At 37.5% G+C, this 20,765-nt stretch overlaps 1 protein-coding gene across 2 annotated transcripts in view; it reads left to right on the top strand.

The window, feature by feature from the left end:
- Positions 1-20,765, top strand: part of ROR2 (receptor tyrosine kinase like orphan receptor 2) — a 151,335-nt gene that overhangs the window by 33,803 nt on the left and 96,767 nt on the right. The window contains exon 1 of one of the 2 annotated variants that reach the window (XM_050716358.1): positions 14,641-14,659. The exons of the other annotated variant lie outside the window; for it this stretch is intronic. Coding sequence (XP_050572315.1) covers positions 14,656-14,659 — 4 coding nt within the window. The 5' untranslated portion in view covers positions 14,641-14,655. Of the gene's footprint in view, positions 1-14,640; positions 14,660-20,765 lie in introns of those variants that run through there. 2 annotated transcript variants of the gene reach the window in all.

The following is a 20,765-nucleotide window of genomic DNA, read 5'->3' as shown; positions in this document are numbered from 1 at the left end:
ATACTTTTGATACATCTGGCTGTGGTGTAATGATGGTTCAGATACAAACATGTGATACCTGATAAGACTCAGAAAGTAGCTGAATAAACTTGTCAGATCCTATGTCACTGGCTTCAACCACCTGGCAGGTATTTGGCCTTTGAACAAATTTAATATGTAAGGTTGTGAAAAATTGAAGATCCTGATCACTCTCACTTTGCCTTTCTTGTTCTTTCTGTAGTGTTTCTGCTAAATGTTTTCTAGAGCATTCCTGTAGAAGGCATAACTGTACCATATGCATGCAATGGGTTCTGCTCCATGGGTGGTGGTAGAGATGGTGGGATTTGAGATTTCCCTGTCTCTGTTGGGTTAGCCCACCTAAGCCTTTTTAGCCTAGTGAGTTATTAAAGGTTTTTCACTGCCACACCCTTCTCACTTCTAATTTTGCACTTCTGTAGTGTGTAATATCGCTGTTATGTAGGCAGACAACAATCTCAAATTCTCTGCTGTCAGACTCAGAATTTTAAGAGAGAGTGAAGAGCAGATGTTATTAAAGATCAGAACTAAAAGTTGGTTCTTCATGTTTCAGACCCAACAAGTCCTGACTCCCTAAATACAGTGCATGATATCACAGAATAAGTGAAGAAAAAGACCCAAGGAATACTAATTAGCTGCAAATAAAACTATGTGATCTTCCATCCTGTTTTTTGAAAAAATCAGTCACAGAGAGATCCACTAATATTTCTTTTGTCTATCAGATTCTATTTAATCTGCTTATGCTTGTGCTCCAGTAACAAAAATTCAGTGAATGGAGGTGTAAAAAACAATTTTACTTTCACCTGTGATGTCTAGTTCTGCACTTCCATTTTCTTGAAAAATACTAATTTGGTGAAGCCTTGTCAAAAAAAAATCACCTTAAAAAATAATGTGTTTATCGTTATTAATTTGGCTTGATTTAGGTTTATAAAAACACCTGTAGCTCTGTATAAATGGATAAAATATTTTGAGATGCCCTGCCAAAAATATAATAGCACTTACAAATTTTTGTAAGCTAGAATTGAATTTTATAAGACATGTTCTTGGCTAGAATTTTATTATCCTCAATATACAGTGTAATTTCTGTGAATTAAGCTATGTTTCAATTATTGATATATGAGTATAAAAGTATCCTAGGTGGAAATGCTATAAACGTTTCTTCATTCCTAACATTACATGTTCTGAAATATTACATTCCCAATGAGATAATCTCAGAATAGACCTGTTTCTCATTCTAGTTTCCTCAGAAATAATTTTATTTCTTCAGGTTTGTCCTCTGCAATTTTAGTGTGATTTTCATGGGCTTTTGTGATTTTTTTTCAGCAGAACTTTTGTTAGCCCCGCTTTCTAGGTAGCCATTGTAATTTTGCTCTGCTTCAGCTGGGGACACCTACTGATGCAAAATAAATTGCAGGTCAGAAGTAATAAAGGATGGCTTGTATACTAGATTTGGCATAGTCCAGGCAATGTGGTCACTGAGGGACAAGAAACAATCTCTGTAATGTAATTTTAAGTGGCATCTCTGGTTGTCTTACATTAGAAGACAGAATGAAAGTCAATTTGTCATAGATAATTTATAGTTTGATCTTTTGCAAAAAGCAATTCCTCCAAGGGTTGTGTGGCTAAAAAGCAGGGCAGTGCTGATGATGTGCTGAGGATGCTTTTTGACGTGGCTGGAGGCAGCTGTGCTACAGTGCATAAACTGCGGTTCCAGCAACAATTCTGCCTTGACTCTTGTTGAGATGGAATACTTTTATTTGGTTAGGAAAAATGCCCACGTATGTCAGTGGAAACTTTGTAGATGCCTGCCATTCAGAATGCAGAGAGTGTTTCTTCAATAAATTCTTTATGGAGTTAGTACCTTACTACCTTAGCAGATTTTAATTATCTCAGGATTAGGAAGGTACCCAAGTGCACTTCCGTAACAAAGAAACATTCTTTAATAGAGTCCTTTTACTGAGAGAGTTCTTTTAATATGTGGGGGGAGGGACAGCATAAAGTGTAATTTAGCTCTGGATGTATTTGAAGTGGCTGTCATACTTCATTTTATTCCAGGAAAGAAAAGTAGACAGTGATCTGTATTTTAAATGGTTCAGATTTAGTTTGCATTAACTAAAACCTCCCCAGTGTGTCAAATAATCTAGTATTTAGATGCAGGAGCACACTGATATGAACAGGGAGACATTGGGACTGTGTGGCAGCATAGGAATGCATGTTTGTTTATATACTAAGCTTTCCATATAAATGAAGAATGCTGGTACTTTGAAATGTCTACTTTCCTGATAAGGAAGCATTTCTGGTTTCGCTCTTGATTCTGTGCAGCATCGCACACTGTAAAAGTACATTGTGTGGCTGTTGAATTACTGCAAAGCTAGCATGGCATATCATGGATGCTTGTTCTGGAAAAAGCAGTGGTGTACACTGTATATAACTTAAGAGTGCAGATTTATGTCAGGGATATTAAATCCCTGAGTATGTGCTAACATTTCTAAGTTATTAAACACTTAATAGGGGAAAATTAATTACAAGTGTGATGAATGTAAATGTAAATTGTCACTGTAAAAATCATATTGAAAATGCATACTGAGAGTAAATTTGTAGCAAATTTGACCACTTTGTGTGAAGATCATAGGTGCTAATTCAATATAATATTTCTTTTCCTAAGTTTTATTCACAAATGTTGAAGAGAAGCTAGCATGAATATGATGAATGCCTGCAGGCACTTTCAAGGATTCCATTGAACATAGTGCAAGAGAGTCCTCAACATGTTTGGTGGCCACAGATCTGGCTGTTGCTTGGGCAAATATTTTCCCCAGGTGCACAAAATATTATGCAGACCAACACCAGTTTTCATTTAAAGTCTACTCTGTAACTATAGCCAGAGGCAGTTCCACACTGCCTGAAATAATGTACTCCAGACTGGCCCAAAAAAAAAAAAAGCCTGCCAAGGGATTTCTCTTCCTTTTGACAGCTGTAGTCTGAACACTGAACATTTTATGCAGCTTTAAGAAACGTCTTTAACCAATCAACCAGGCCTATCTTTTCCATATAGTGACATTGTAGTCTTGAAAAGTACTATCTTTTTAAGTGATGCAAAGAAGGTATTAATTACAAAACAAGCATGACTGGAAAGTCTCAACAGGGAGGCTCAGTCTGGTGATTGATGGACCTTGTCATTGGCAGTGGCAGTTACTGCTCCTTACGGGGGGAACATAGCACTTGTGTACTTTATGGGGTCTGCAGACTCTGCTTTTTGCATAAACTTCACACCTACCTATTCTTTCTTCATGTGGGATCTTCCTATTCCTCCATATTTTGATGACTCCCAACACTGAGTTGTCTTTAGTCGTGAATTTTTGTCCCTGTTCTCTTTCCCTGATGTCCATTATCTCTTCATTTCAGCAGCTCCGGCTATATCTTTACAAAACGAATAAACAAAAAAAAATATCACAAAAACAAATAAGGATCTGAGTTGAAGCTTGGACATCGGCCCACAGCTGGCTGTGGTTTACTGAGGCACATGCTTTCTGGCATGGTTTTAGCCTACATGACTAACTGTCTTCCACCAGCACAGGAGTGCAGAGGGGTGGGGGGGTTGAAAACTGGCAAGGCTTGTTCCCAGGGGTGGCTGAGGTATGGGCAGCCTGTTTTGGTCAGTGTGGGCAGAACCTATGACCAGGGGAGAGATTGCAGGTATGTGGGCATGTCTGATGCAGCTATACGTGTATGTAGGGCAGGCGAACTGCCTCTGACCTTTTCTGCTTAGTAAGATTTAATGTCTGTTCAGATAGAACAAATTATACACATGCTACTTGTGTTTCCACCGACTCCCAGATTTCAGCCTGCAAATTTCTTTCCCTTGCTGTTTCCCCCCAGTTCTAATAACTCCTGTCTCCATCCCAAAGATCTCTTACCACCCTCGTCTGCCATAATGGGATTTCTTCACATCTTTTTCACAACCCTTACTCGCCTGTCCTCCACTTCTAGCCTCCCTCACATGTCGGTCTTTTGGGGTGTCTTCCCACTCCGCTCTGCAGAGAACATGTTCTCCCTCTTCTCCCACCATTTCCAGTTTTCTAAGGGGTGAGAAATTTGTAAAGTCAGCATACTCATCTCCTCGAGAAGATGGGTGGAGGTGGTGTACTGTTTGAATGTGCCTCACTAGAGTGGCTTAAAGCATAGGCAACCCATTCACAGCTTAAAAAGTAATTGGTGGTTGTTTTGGTGTGAATGACAATCAGTTCTGATGCAGTTTAGCTGATCAGGGTGAGTTTTGGTTCCGACACCTAAATTGAGTTAAACCTGCAGTTTATTGTGCTCTGTACTCTGAAGATGCTGAACCTCGTTTTCATACATGTTTTGCTTTGTTTTTATGTGTCAGCTGGCACAACTATAAGGGTGGTACCTTTCTCTCCTGGTATCAGTCCCAACCTCTTAATTTTTTTTCCCGGCTTACTTAGCAAAGTGAAGTGCTGGCCTGCAGCGTTTCTGAAATAAATAGCATGCTACAAAGACAATGGCTTTCTCTGGGAGCAGCTAAACATATGGCTGTGCTGTTGGAGTAAAAGCCAAGATCATTTTATAACTGAATACTTACGTTTTAGACAGAGCATGTTAATCAAAATAAACATGGTTATGGGTTTATTTAATTCATTTCTCTGCTCTGTGATACTAGTGCAACATTTGAGGAATGAACAATTTTGCATTTGTCAGTGCTTTAGTGGTATATTATCTAGAGATGTAATTGAGAGGTCACATGCCTAACTCTTTGCTTCCAGAGTTAACCCCTTTATTTTCTTATGTTCGCTTGAACAGGATTTATGCCTGATTAAGTTACTGTCTTTTATCATAATTAAAGAAAAATGTTGTGGAGGGAGAACTGAAAACTCTGCTCAATGAAAAACAGATTGTTGTTCCTGTAATGAAACAAAAGGAACCCTGTCACACACAGTGCCTTTTTTTTTCCCCCACAGAATAATCGGCAGTCAGAAAGATTTATCTACTGTGAGAATGATTCAACTGTCCGGAGCTAAGGGTGTGTGGGGGGGAGGACACATATTTAAGCTTTTCAGAGAGGAAGCAACATGCTTTGGAGCTTGCCTGAGATCACAGTAATGGCAGTTCGAGCAATAGTGCTTATAACCTGTATTAGTAAACTATCTTGCCTGTTTGCAGTTCATGCCAAAAATGGATTGGTAGATTTTAACAATATCTCTCTTCAGTACTCTAAGTGAATTACTGTATACAGTGTGCCCTTGATTTATAAAGGGTTTCTTCTTGTGGTGCCATAGAGTCTCATGTTGAACAGCATAGCCTGCTTACATTTTTTTTCCTTTACGGTGTACTGGAGAAAACTCCACTGTTGCTGTCAGCTTTCACCTATTTGAAGTTACTTTAAAGCAATAATGTGGGTAGAAATTTGTAAGAGAACACTAAAAAGTGAAAAGAAATGTAAACGAATTACTGTTGGATTATTCAGTCTTTCTGGCAAAATACAATAGTCACTTTTAATCTGACAAACTGTAATAGAACTTATGTGGTTGATCATAATTTGTTATGGTGTCTTAAAAAAAAAAATCTGGTGTCCCGCTGTTAGTTAAAGTTTGAAATAAGTTTCAAGTTCTACCCAAGAAAAAGTGTTTCCAAGTGTCAAATCAGAGATCTGAATAAATTATAGATTGTGAATTTTTTTTGTATGCAGCTTTGGCTGCTTTCTTTGTACTTATATTATATGGAAATATAAATACAAATAAAACCAGCTGAGATGCATTTTCTATGGATATATGTCTAAGTCCAGCGTTACAGTGTTCTGGTCCAGACCATAGAAGTTTTTTAGACTGAATCAGAGTTCTATTGGTTGTGCTGGCAATTACAAAATATTTCTCAGCAAAATTGGAATTAATTCATGATAAGAAATTACCAAGTGAATGCAAGAGCATATTGTAAACATTGCCATAAAATTACTTGAGAAGTAATAAGCCACTTTTCTACTGTTGAATATACCAGTCTGGATTGTGATGTGTGCTTTCATTTTTAAGTAATTGAAGTAAAAGTCCAATTGTTGAGACTTTTCTTTCAGTTGTTCTTCTTCATGCTCTAGTATAGGTGTCTGGTACACCTATAACAGAGAGACTTTCAAGTGCTAAATTTATGACCAGATCAGAAAAGTTTACCCAAAAATCACAGGTTAGTTTTTTAAAAATAGTACAGTATGTTCTCGATATTCTTGAAGCTGTATCTTCAGCTTCAAAGAAAAGATGTTTGCTACATCTATTTTTTTTCCTTCATGTAACAATAACAGCAAATTTTAACTATTTTAAATTCAGGTTGTTCCTGAAGAGTTATGTACTTGAGTCTTATGTGTAGGTAAGATGGATTGATCCAGTGGCATGTACAGGGATTTCATTGCTGTTGCTTAGCTGCCAACTGACCTCTCAGAAGTCTGAAGTTGAAAATGCTCAAGAGAGTTATGACCATCTCTTCTGACCATGGAAGGGAAGAGTCTTGTCTTTCATGTGTTAGGAAAGCTCTTGTGTTGTGGCGATGGCAAACAACTCTCTCTTTAGCCATCTGGTTAACTGGACAGCTAACCCTGGTCTTCTGAAACAGGGGCATATTTCCTGTGAAGTGTTCTGAGCAGCAGTGTAAGATGAAATGCTGTCCAATCCTAGCATGATGTTTTTAGTTTAGGAAAAGTCTGCTGGGCAATAATAACAACAAAGTAATGGATTGATGGATTTTATTTAATATTTCTTCTTGATCTCAGTAATATCGAAATGTGAACAGGGCAGGCAAAAGGCAATGGGTAAACAGCATTTTTTTTTCCCAGTTGGCTCACTTCATTTGATATTTATGCTGATTGCTGAGCAGATGGTGCACATCCATTTCCAAACCATCAACTCAGAAAAATATAAAATGCAGAAATATGACAGATGTCAAGACCTATTTTTCTGAGAAACTGTATGTGGCAGCAAGAGAGACAGAAATTTTCTTTATTAAGCACACTGTTTTCCATATATTTCACATTAAAACATATCTTATATCTTTATGTACTTATCAGTCCTGTAGTTTTGGTGACTAATTTTGGAAATTATTTTCATTTGTTCTTTTAAAAATGATGTGATACCCACAGTATATGATTTATATTAAAAATAAAGTGTATTGTCTATAGTACTTTTTTTTTTCCCTTGATTTTATTACTGTCTTGAAGGTGCAACTACTTAAACAGTTTCTTAATTTTGCGTGTGATTTTGCATATGGTCCCAGTGGTTTCATTTCCTTGTGTCTCAGGACTTTTAGAGCTATATTTCTTGATTTTACTAATATTAAAAGTTACTTCCTTTTATTCTGTTAGTCTTATGTAGAGAACAGTTGAAGACTGAGGCACAAACATCACAAATTTACCTTATTTTAACAGGCTATCACATTTCAGCTAAGACACTTGGCTATGTCTTTACAGCAGACCCAACTGTAAGGCAATGTGATTTGGTTTTAAACTAATTTCACTGGGGCCTAAGCCTTGGCTTTGCTTCTCAATACTAGTGATTTTAAGATAGCAGGCATATGGAGCAGATCTGAGACCTTGTGGCACCCAAGGTGTAGATGCCTTCTGCCAGGGAAGGTCAGGGAATTGAACTTGTTGAAGTTGACCAACAATTTTGTCAGAAGTCAGCCAATTTAGCATATATTGCTAGTGAAATCAGTTTGAGAAAACCTGTCTTCTTTGCACAGTGTCATGCATGCAGTCTGTTATCATGCCAGGGGCCCCATTTGAGCTATGGAAAATTGCACTGGTGAGCTTCAGTGAAGAATTGGATGGAGATGGTAATGTTTCAGCTAAAGCTAGAAGACATCTACTACACTAACAAATACACATTTATGATGATAAGATGCTGAGCTTGTAATTGTCATGCATCTGAACTGATTTTATACTCTTTCCTTATGGTTCACCTTTTATATCTTTCTTTTTGATTTTGTTCTAAGAGAAAGTATTTCAGCCTGTTACTTAGGTTCTAGGTCAAATTTGCAGAGCTGGAATGTAAATTGAACACATTTACTTTTAAAATCGGTGAGGTAATGACCATGGAATGCAGTGATGCCTCTTACAAAGCTGCTTGGAGTGGAACCATAATTAGTATTAAAATGGGAAGTCTTAAGCCTGGCTGTTCCTAAGTTCCAAATTAATTTTTCCAGTTGGTCCATTGATATATCATTGTTCTTGTTAACTTGCTCTTTCATAATTTACAGATAAAAAGTGTGATCAGATTTTTGTAAGAATTCCATCATCAAAGAATATTTGATGATGTAATCATCCCCTTCCCCTTCTCCCTTTCCCTCTCCTCTCATTGGAAAGGGAAAGGAAATCAAAAAGAAATGATTCTAACTTCCTCTTTTCCTCCTCCTACCTCCACTTTTCACTGACTTCCTTTTCCCAGTAGACTGATACATCCATTGAATGAAGACAAGAGGTGGTTTCTTCCCCCAGATATTCAGCTAGGGTTGTGCTTTTGCTCTCATGTGCTGTGGGAATTGCAGTGTTCAGCATAAACCTAAATTTCAGCTGTTCACCTCCAGGAATGCAAAGTCATGTCAATATGCTCTACACTTATCTGTCTCTTTGCTGATGAGAGTGTGATCACCAACCTGGCTTCAGCCCTTCCCCATCTCAGAGGGGCTACAGAAGCCAAAGCAAATTAAGGCTGAGGGGTAGAGGTAAGGTACGGTGTTAGAGCTGATGATAATTTACAACAGCATTGCTGCCTAACAACAGAGGTAACTTGGTGATAAAGGGCTTTAAGATTAGATAGAATTTGACTGAAGAATGTGAATTTTAAGGTGGAATTGGTTATGTTCTTATACTGGCATCATTCATTTACATCATAACTGCTGTAGAGAAAGTGCTTGCTAACCTTTTTAAACCTCACATTAGAATAACAGAAAGCTAAAAATGTAAGGGTAGAAAATTTAGAGGCGACAACAACAACACCCCCCCCCCCCCACACCTTCTTCTACTTTTTCATAATGCATAGCCATTCTGCAGAGTTAATTTATTTACTACAAAGGGGATTACACTTGCACATTGTCTAGCAGAGGCCCTGTAATTTGGAACAGAAAATACATGACACTATTGGTTGTAAGCAGATAAAATGGCCAAATCAGTAATAGGTTCACCTTGTAGGAGGGAAAAGAATGTGTTGTTATTTAAGGGCTACCCACACCACAGAATAATTATTTTAGTATTTACTAAATGCTCGGGGCAGGCAGTGAGGTAAGTACCCACTTCAGGGAGAGAGAAAATTTGGGCTAAAAGTGACTACACTGAAACAGAGCAAAACGTAATGATGATTTCCGTGTAATGTTATTTCCCCTCCCCCAGTGAACACTATCGTTTTCATGCTAAGCTTTTTCTTCATGGTAAATGAGGTCTGCATTGAAATTCTTTTACTGGGGTGAAATTTGAAGTGGATAGAGGGTGGGTATCTCATCATTGTAAGTGAATATTAAAAAGTTTTCGGGGGAGAAAAAGAAACAAAAAAACCCCTCCTTTCCTCAGATTTACTTACGGTTTGTGTTAAATCTATACGTCTTAGAACGAATATGCTTACATGAAGTGTTTTCAGATTGAGATCTACGCTGATTTTAGAAATCTAATTTTTTTCCAAAGAAAATTGTTAGAAAGTATTACAAACTGTGTGTTAGAAACTGAGAGAAATAATTTGTATAAAAATAGTGAATGGTAGGGGTCAGGTCATGTCCTCCCTGTTTTGCCTGTTTACCTTCCAGACAGTTGTGGAATATGCTGTTGTATAGCTGGACCACCCAACGATCAATTCAATGTGCAGAAGGCATGCTGTGAGAGCACAAAGAGCATATACATTTCTTTATGTTTGGATCACTTAAGAGAAGCTTCCTAAGGTTAAGCAGCAGCACAACAGATCTTTAGTGAAGGTTTATGTCAGGTTAATAATTTGGGGTGAAAATAACCTAAAGCTAATTTCTGCCCAGAAACACTGAAATGAGCTGATTTGTCTTCTGTTTCTTTGTCAATTGCTGATATATTTGGGTGTTAGTGTTGAACATTGTAAAGTATTAAACTAGATTGTGGAGGAATCTGAGCTGCAAAACAGATAGCTTTGGTAAAATGGTACTGGCATATTAAAGAGCACTTCTGTTAACGGTGATAGGATAGAATAGAATTTTACTCAGGTCCAACTTTTTTTTTATTTCTTTTTAAGAATAATGCTTGTATAATAACTGCAGAATTTATGCTATAGCCAAAACTAATATATTCAAGTTACTTAACATTTTTGGGGGCGGAGGGAACCACAGCAACAATATGACATTAATTAATGTAAGTGTAGGCTAACTATCTTTAGACATTAATCTCAGTTTAATTATGTAACTAAATTAATGTTGTAAATTTATAATCACTTATACAGAAGAAAAAACATGCTAATTATATTTTTGCTTTACTATTGCTGCATTATTTTGGTCAATCATTTATATTGTTAGCAGAAAAAATCTCCTGCTTCATATTACAAATACAATTATGTACTTCTATTCTTCCTGATCAGAGACTTAATTGTGTTTTCATTTGTCTCCAGTGAATGCAAGAACAAACTTTAAGACTGAATATTATTCTGAATGTTAGGTTGTTTGCTTAAACCTGTTTTTCAGTAAATTCACCCATCTTTAAAAGATTTCCAGCCTCACCTCTTTGCAAAAATGAACGGAAAAAATGAAGTTCAGGAATTAACACGCCCACTTATCTCTTCTCCCTTCTCCCAGATTAAATCAGCCTTTGGACTGTGATCAGAATTTACTTTCATCTCTTGCCAGTATGATTTTGGGCCTAATCTAGGCTCAGTGGGTGTCTAGAGGTGACAATTGCATATTAGTTTTGCTCTTTTAGGTAAAGAGTGGGAGTGGAAGATACAACAGTGTATTGCTTATTCGAAAAGATGTCTCTCGACAGCAGCTCTTTAATAGCTATTAAAGCCAAATTCAATCACGTTACATCATGAACAGCTTTAGAATAAGGTTATTATCTTCAAACATGAAAAGGATGAATTCCAGGTTCTTCTTCTTGTTCTCTCCCTTTTTTTTTTTTTTTTTTTTTCCCTCAAAGTGCATCATTCCAGAGCGATCTTGACAAGCTTGAGAGGTGGGCCCATGTGAACCTCATGAAGTTCAACAAGGCTGAGATCAAGGTCCTGCACCTGGGTCTGAGCAATCCCAAACACAAACACAGGCTGGGTGATGAGTGGTGAGAGAGTAGCCCAGTGGAAAAGGACTTGGGGAATTTTTGGTGAATGGAAGGCTCACCATGCAATGTGTGCTTGCAGCCTAGAAAGCCAACTGTATCCTGGGCTGCATCAAATAAAGGTAGAAGGCAGGTCCAAGGAGATTCTCCTGTGAGAACCCACCTGGAGTGTTACTGCGTTCAGCTGTGAGGCCACCAGCATAAGAAAGACATGGACCTTTTAGAGTGGGTCCAGAGGTGGGCCATGAGGATGATTGGAGTACTGGGGACAGGCTGAGAGATTTCGGGTTGTTTACTGTGGAGAAGAGAAGGCTCTGGGGAGACCTTGTAGCGGTCTTCCAGTACCTGAAGGTGGTCTGCAGGAAAGCTGGAGGGTGACTCTTTATCAGGGAGTGTAGCAATAGGACCAGGGTTAACCATTTTAAACTAAAAAAGGGGAGGTTTAGTTAAGGAAGTAGTTCTTTAGTATGAGGGAGGTGAGGCACTGGAACAGGTGCCCACAGAAGCTGTGGATGCCCCATCCCTGGAAGCGTTCAACATCGGGCTGGGTAGCACTTTGACCAATCCAGTCTAGTGGAAGGTGACCCTTGGCAGGGTGGGGTGGAACTACATGGACTTTAAGTTCCTTTCCAACCCCAAACATTCTATGCTTCTGTGATTGTCTGCTGAGTCAACAATCAATGGTGAGAACAAGAAACTTTTGAATTTCTTATGTCCATTGGATGCAGGCTTAATCTGTACGACTGTTTTCCTCCAGGAAAAGGAAAAGGGTAGGGTACCTCTGACCTGCCTGTAACAAGGGGCCTTTGAATTAGACTTAGCTTGTGGCTAGCTTCATCCTATCACTTGTTGTCTTCATTTTGTGTTTTTCTTTTCCAATGAGATTGTTGTTCTGTGCCTAGCAAATTATCCACGTCTCCTCTCCTTCCTCGTCCATCAATTGAGAGACAAATGTTGGTAGATACTGTCTATCAAGCTTGTACCTGGGAAGATGAAGATGGTGTAACAATGATTTAGGACTTTTATAGGGAAGAACTTTAAAAATATTTGGAACTGGAACTTAACCTTCTTTTAAGATGAAAAAAGTGTTAGATCCTTGCAAATATTTCAGCTGTGGAATAAAGACCAAAATGAAGCAATTCAAGTTTTAAGGAAAAATTAAATATTAATGTAAATAGGAGTTGATACCATTCAAGTTCATGTTCTAAAGCAACACACATGTATTTTAGACCATTCCTGAGAGATGTTTATTCTTCTCCTTAAAATCTCCAGTGAATACATGGTGTGTTCCTTCAATAACCCACCCTCAAAATAAGAGAGGTTCTCCTGGTATCTAATCTAAATTCTCTTTGCTGCAAATTAAGCTGATTTATTTTTTTCATGTAGTAGAAAAGAAATTGCACGTTCTCTGTCCTCTTTGTAACAACCACATATATATTGAATAAATGCTGACCTAGGTCTTAACATTTTAGGCTTAAACTTGATTGTGCAATTTTTCTCTGACTTGTGTTTCCTGTTGCTTTTGGATCTGTTCATTGATTATATTTTTTTCGGCGGTGACCAAAGCTGGACAAAGACCTTGGCACTTATTCAACAGAATAATTATTTTCAGTCCTCACCAACATCTAGTAGAGCAAAATAATACACTGTTATCTCAGTATAATACACCTAGTAAAATTTGCCATTGTAGTATTTCCTTGTTTTTTGAGACTTAAGCACATACAATCTGTTGTCTGCAGCAGCAAGTTTTTCTGCAGTATTGCTGCTTGAGTATTCTTTCTCATTTTGTAGTACTGTATTTATTTATTTATTTTTCTGCTTATCCTAAATTTCACATATGTTAGAAGTTTTTAAAGTTCTGTCTATTTAAAGGGGTTTTGATGTTAAACCCTTCCTTTTGTTTGTGAATGTTGTTTTGGATTCGGAACCCTTTCCTCAGGACTCTCACGATCTTCCTGCCTGGGAGATACTAGCAGATCTGATACTCACACTTTAGTCTACCATTCAGGTTGCTAAATTAAAATATTTTTCAAAACAAAATTCAAGTCAGTAGACCTGTGAAATCCTACTGGAGCTTCTTTTCTGGTTTAACGGTGGAGAATGACCTTGTGGGCGGACAGTTTTTCAGTTACTTGTGAGTTCACCTAACAGGGATTGTTGGTGCAGTTTCCAGTTCCCTATTTTGAAGAGAAGGTCAGAAGCTGTAGTCAGTCAGGATATGGTGTGTCACCGCTGTTCAGATGCCTCCCCAGTTCTGACAGTTGTGTAACCCTGCAGACACACAGCTGTTGATCATGGAACCTTGTATGCACACGTGGACTTGCCTGGTGGACACACATCCATTCCTGAGGTGGGAACATGGACACTGCCCACACCTTATCAGTCCTTGAGAAAAAGGTATTAAGGGGTAGGCAGGGGGACAGATTAATTGTTTGGGTATGGTGGTCTGGATGTGGCCAATGAGATGTAAATGTTTGGGCTTGTGTGATAGAAGTTGTTTTTAACTTATGTGTGTTGGCAATTCTAAGCTGACATTTGAAATACATTTCTGACGCCAAAGAGATACTGAGCTGGTTATAATATTTCCTATATTTCCCCCCCTTTTTTTCTCCTGTTTATGTTAGATTTCTCTCTTTCCCTTCCTCTGGGAATTTTCTTCTTGAAGATAATAACACTGATATTTCTCCTCAGCCATTAATTTTGTCAGGTCCTGATTATGACTAGGTTAGTAACTCCAATTCATATAACATTTCCTTGCTCTTGACTACAATTTATGTAACATTTGATTGATCCATCTCCATTCAAGCTTATTTCTTGGTTACAAACACAAGATACAATTAGTGAGTTTTTGAAAACAAGTTTGAGAAAAAAACTTTTGCCTTCTTTTCTTCTATTAGTTGCCTTCTTTCCAGGATAAATATGGAAGTTACTTTTGAAATTTTCTTTAAATATATGATTTTTAGAGAACGTGTTCTTACTGTCTTTTGCATCCATGCTGTATATAACTTGCTGTGTGCTTTGGCGTTTCTGATTTTACCCATACGTGTTTCTGTAATTCCTCTATACTATGACTAATCATTCATCACAAATCCATATTTATAGATCTGTTTTTTTCCTTATAATTCTATTTTATTTTTTTTTAATCTCCTTCTCATCTCTTGTGGATTTCTCTGTGAGAGAACTCTTTTATTTTTGATACCTACTACTTACTTAAGGGAAAATCTTAATGTATTTCTCCCTCTAGATCTAGATCAGGTCTCCTCCCTGATCTAGATCAGGCCTGTAACAAGACACAATTGTCCTTGTTTTTTCCCATTTAGGATCTGGTCAGAGGCAATTAGTAAGTCTACTTCACAGCTCTTCCTGGACTTCAGAACATGTGTATGTATTCTTTATTTGCGGTGGAAGATCTCTCTTTTTTTTTTTTTAATCCCTGCTTGATTGCATAAATAGGAACATTAGCACATTCTTTATACCTTTCTTTAACCATCCTTCTTTTAATCCATCCCTGCTGGATTTATCCTGTCTTTGTAACGTGCATTTGATGGTCATTTTGGTTGATTTTAAAGACTTTAAGTTCTTCCTGTTTTATTTTCCTTGCTCCTGACATTTGTGTATAGTCATCTCAGATGTTTGGCATATTGCCCTATATTCTCCTGTTGTCTCTTTTGGGACCCTCAGAAATCTTTAACTGAAAAGTATATTTTCCATGCTCAACTAGAGTCATTTCAAAGGAGGACAGTTTTCATAAAATTGCTAAGTGCTCTCTGCCAAAACTCAGGCACCCCGAGAGTATGTCTTGTTGATGGTTCAAAAGTGGAGTCATGTAACATCGTAAATTTAGAAAATACCAGCTACAGGTCTAGAGTGAACTCTAGTTATTTTATTTTTTTAATGCTATCTTAGTTTTCTGAAAAACAATTATGGTTTAAGAATCCAAAGTCACAGTTTGGCAGGAGTCAGCATGGAGGTAAAAGCTAGAGCTGTAATTGTAACTTATTTTTGTGATTACTGTCTTTTAAATTCCTACTGTCATTCAGATTATGTAATTAGACTTCTATGAAAAGTTTTCCATAACCATTTTCTTATTAACAGTTTTCTGGGATATGAGTTTAAAAAAAAAAGATTTAAAAAAAATGTCCCTATCAAATGCAAAGTGTGACTTGTTTGCCAATGAAAACCAGCTAAGCCAGACAACACAAGTGTCCTAGCTTCCCTTCTGTGCAGAGGAGAATGTGTCTTGGGAATGAATAGTTAATTCACCTACTGTTTTCTGCTGACTCAAAGTCCTTCTTGTGGTTTGTTTGTTATGCAACACTGGAAAGTAAAATTCGTATTTTTGCCACTCTTTTTTTCCTCCCTTGATATACTCTTCGGAATAAGGGTGTTTGGCATTGCAAGTAAGAGGTCTGGTATGTATGCTAGTAGGGATGGGTGGGAGAACGGAAGCCAGCAAGGGATGTGGTAGAAGTCCAAAAGTTTATCTACATGAAAATAATACTTCCAAAGGGCAGTTTTATCCTTTCTGCTCCTAATAGGAGACTTTAAGCTTTACTCATAGGGACAGATCTGTACGCAACCTGGAAATGATTACTTACATAGAAACATAAAAGGACTATATTTGTCCTTATTTAAAGAGAAAGAAATGGAAACTTTGTAATATTTATAGTAGTTCATGCCAAGTAGTGGGCTTGTCATCGGCATAAGTTTTTTTTTTTTTTTTCTTTCTTTTAAACAAGAAAGGATTTATGAAAACAGGGATTTAAAGATAAATATCTATAAAGAAGAGCTGTTTGAACATATTTTTTTTTAACCTTTACAGTTAAATACAATTATGATAAATCCAGATTTTATGATTTTTTTTTTTGAGTGTCGCAGTTATTTTTTTTGCACAGTACCTTCTTGGACCTTACTCCATTTTTCATGAGAGGTATTCTTTCTTCGTTTCAAGGTACATCTTCATATATACTAAGACAACTCAAGATGTTGGCATTGATTTTTCAGACCAATGAGGCTTATAGAAAGTCAGTTACATGGTTTCCCTGTTCCTGCAAAACTTTCATGGGGATGATACATTCTGTATTTCTTCAAATATTCAGGAAGACATTTTAAAATATGGCTGTAGGTGTCTTCTCTCAGACACCATCCTGTACCACTTTGGAGCAAATCCTGGGATGCAAAAGTTGCATCCAGAATTGTCTGCTGGGAGGCCTTGTGCAGCAGTTAGTGATACATTATTTTTCTTTTCAGTTCTGTTCTTTACATCTCTAGTGAAAAATGGCCCCATTTCTCTTCCTTGATCTCCAAGCTGGATCATTTTACTTCTTTTTAAGGCAGTTTTATGAGCAGTTTAGGGGATTTTACAAAGAGGAAATTAATGCAGAGTAATATAAACAATGTAATGAGAAAAATAAAAATGTGAATGAGAAGCTTTATTAAATGCACATAGCTGCAACGTGAAGTGAGTGTGTGGGGTGGACTGAGGCCTCAGTTTACAGAAAAGGCTCTTGGCTCTTGCAGCTCAATCTGGAAAGCTTGCTGTAAATACGCTATGCTTTGTGGTTCCTTGCTCAACCAGTGGCGCCAGGAATCAGTCCAAAGGGCGGGATTTTTGTTTCTTTCTTTCTTTCTTTCCTTTTTTTTTTTCTTTCCAGAAATTACTTCATATTTTATTACATTAAAGTTTTAAGTGCTATTGTTCCATGTTTGAGTCATTATGGGCTTTGAGGTATGTCTTGCTCTTTAGAAGTATGGATATCATCAGGATCCTGTACAGTGTGATTTTTCTGTATCTCTATTTAATGTCTTTTTTGATTCTCTGCCCAGGATTTAGTTACTAGGTTTTCATCTATGTTAAAACAGAAGTTAATCTTGTTCTCATGTTAGAGTGCACACAGACACCTCACCTTCTCTTTAGTTTTAGTGAAGTGCAGTTAGTTGTCGAGTGTGTAACGAAAATGGAGTGCTCTTTTTTATACACCTCTGTTGTTTGAGAACACCATCTTTGTGAATACATTTGCTGAAGCAACTCATAGCTATGGTTTCTATAATTGAAGTCTCAAAATGGCATTGACAACATATCCACTTTGTTCATTTTCATTTTTCTGTTTGAAAGATACTCTTCATGCCCATATTTCAGTTTTAAAATAAATTTATGAAGTAGTATTCCAGACTAAGTATATTTAAGAGACATCAAATAAAGCAGTTGGGAGCAAGCTCCCACCAAGCAGAAGATGAGTCTTCAAAAATCTGGCAGTAGAGCTGTGGAACTGGTTGCCACAGGACATTGGGAGCACTGAGATGTACTTTCAAGGGAAGCTTTGGTCAAGGTCAAGGTAGAGAAATCCATTGAGGACTACTGAGCAAACAAGAACTACGTACACCTCAGGAACTTCCCGAGTCTGAAAACTGTTTGGAACTTGAAGACTATGAAAAGGAAGTGTCATATCTGGTTTTGGCTGTTTTTGGAGATGAGATGCTGGGGTAAATTGTCCTTTGACTGGACAGAGTGTGGCCAGTTATATATAAAATATATTTTCTCAAAGATGTGAAGTGGAATAAACTATACATCTATCTTGTTCTAATTCTTAATGTTACATTGTCATCAGAATTTCTGGAAGCTATTAAGCACAACAGAACCACCCAGGAAGTTCTTCAGCTGCAGATGGCTAAAAGGTGTGAGAAGATACTGGAGACACCATCATAAATTCTCTCTAATGTTTTAATACTCTTTTCAAGGTAATGCTTGATTAGATGGATTGTTGGCATTTCTGTCAGTGTACCTAAGCAGTGCCTGCCTCAGTGGTAATGTAATTGCATGGGTTTCTGGTGGCTTCAGCCATCAGACTTACTTACTGTCTTCAGCACAAGGCTTTGTGAGATTACTTTGTGATTGAAAAGCATCAAATATGTCTTAGGTTCTTATACAACAAAGAGCATGAGTGACAGGGTGAAAAAAGTGTTCTTTTCAACAGTCTGGATGCAAAATTAGATGGAATATATGCTTTCAGATTGATAGCACTTTATGTTTTTTCTTTTAAAATTTTCTGTCTTACTCATCATACTTGACCCTTAATTTCACTTTCTGATGAAAAACATGATCTGCGTATGCAACTACTATCAGCTTTCCATGGGAAAAAAGCTATAGTATTATCTAGTGATATTCTTTTTTGTAGTGGTAAATATTTTGTTCTTCACTGTAAATAATTAATTAATTTATTAACACTAACCATAACTGTTCATTCATGGGCTTGGAGGAGAAGAGCATTCTGGCAAAAAGAAGGATGACTTCTTTGTATTCCCGTTGAAGATTGTTGGTTTGTCCACCCCCCCCCCCCCAGCTTGAAAACCAACCTCACAAACTGTGCTTGTCTAGGGAACTAACATTTGTGGAAGGAAGAAGTGATGCTTCCCTGCCTTTTGCTTCTTTATTAGCCATTAAGAAGATCCCCAAAAAATCTTATTTTCTTGTTCATTTCTCTTCTTGTTTTTCACCAAATTGCATTCATTTACTGCTTCATTTCCTTGTTCATTATCAAACACTCTCAAAAGTTGGTGTCAACTAAGAAAAATAATCTTGAGTAAGATTTCACTCAAAGCCAAGATGCCAGATCCATCCTCATCGAAATGCAAAATATAATGTATGAGTGGTATTTACTTTGCAATACCTGCCATGGCTCACTGCTGAGAAAATAAGCAACATCTGAAGAGATGACTTGCTAATTAGTGTCTCTTAGGTCTACATGGGACACCTATAAAAGCACCCTGTTTCTGTGTTTTTGTCAGATGGCTATTGGTACATGTGTATTGTAGAGGCTTCGCAGCACTCTACCTCCTCTGGCACTGGAGAGCTTTTTGCACCTGCAGCACCTTGAGATAATGCAGTGAAGTAACACTAGTTGAAGAGGCCACAAGTGCTCTGGGCTGCAGTAAACATCCTGTTCTTGTCCTTATTACTTAACAGGATCTGCCTGACAATGGAATATACAGAGGACAAAGCAAGATAGGGACAATTTTCTGCCTCATCACTCAGTCAATGATTACTTGCTTTTGCCAGTTGCACTTTTTTGTTCTAGATATGTATATGTTTTGATGAATCTCAAGGCAACACAAGTAGAACTAGCTAGTGAGAGCTAGAGTATGGTTCCTATACTCATCTCTCATGATGAGTCTTATAGAGCATCATTTCAGATGCTCTGATTTTCTCCCCCTTGAAAAATGTTAGCCTTGGTAGCAGTGCTGCTTTCAGTGTTACTTTTTCTCTGTCTCTTTTTCTCAAGTATATGGAAAACTTCTTTTGCTAAAGGCCCTGTGTTCATACTCCTGTTTCTCATGTGTGTTGAATTATTCTGGTTTGTTGAATAGAAAAGGATTTGAATTAATGATTTATTTATTTTTTTGTAAAGTGATATGTTTAAAGCCTAAAAGTGACATTTATTTGTAGCATTGAGTGAACTCAAATTCAGATATTTCTGTTTCTGTACATAAAATTAAATACTTGTGGAAATATCGGCTTAATTTAACACAGATGATAGACTGACATGTCACTCTAATGAATCAAAATAGGAGACACTATACAACAGCTTCTTAAAAGACAGGTCTTCCTTGGACATGACAATATATTATAGAACGTTAAATTATGAAATTACGTCAGTACTGGAAAATGCCGAGGATCTCCTTTCTGGAAAAATCCAAGGCTAATGCAAGACACTAAACTAGAGACATCAGAGCTATGAGGTCTTTCAGAGTAATTGGCTGTTTAGATTTTCCTTGTGAAATTAAATAAGTCAATGTTAATGGGTGATCTATGAGTTCTCAGCTTGTATACTAATTGCTTCTCCAATTACATAGTTAATTCTTCAGATTACGGTGAAGTAAAAGTTACAGAAATTAAAGCAAGCTCTAAAGTGGCTTTAAGTATGAATCTGCCAGATGTGCTTATTTGAAAATGGACTTCTGTATTGAAAATCTGTATTCTCTTAAATACTATGTTATGCTTGGATTACATAGTATGTACAGACACATGCACACACTACAGTCCTCTGCCTACACACACCCCTGCACAAACAGTCACCCCTATACTTCCCCACATGCACCCCCAGACTTAGGACACCCCACTCCTCTGTACACACACACACCACACATATTTCCTATATACCCTGCTACCCACCTCCACTCACAGACAGAGAAATACACGCCCCTGCACACACACACCTGTGCATTTCACACAGCTGCACACACACAACTAACTACACACAAACTCCATCAAGTACATCTGTACAAACCCACCATCTTTAATGTTTGATCCAGCTTTTACTTATTATCAGGTAGTCAATAAATGTTTGATGAGCAATATGGTTCAAAATCCATCTTCAGCTTGGTTTTTAGGGATGACTGGAGGAAGAAGTCACACAGTATTTTTTGTATCCTCCATCAGTGCGAGGGGCTGGGGCTGGGATTGCATTCCTGCAAAGCACAGCCTCAGGTT

This window comes from Cygnus atratus, chromosome Z (genome assembly GCF_013377495.2).
Source record: "Cygnus atratus isolate AKBS03 ecotype Queensland, Australia chromosome Z, CAtr_DNAZoo_HiC_assembly, whole genome shotgun sequence".
Taxonomy (NCBI): Eukaryota; Metazoa; Chordata; class Aves; order Anseriformes; family Anatidae; genus Cygnus; species Cygnus atratus.
Note: the sequence above shows the minus strand (reverse complement) of the source record. Positions and strands in the feature narration are given on the sequence as shown.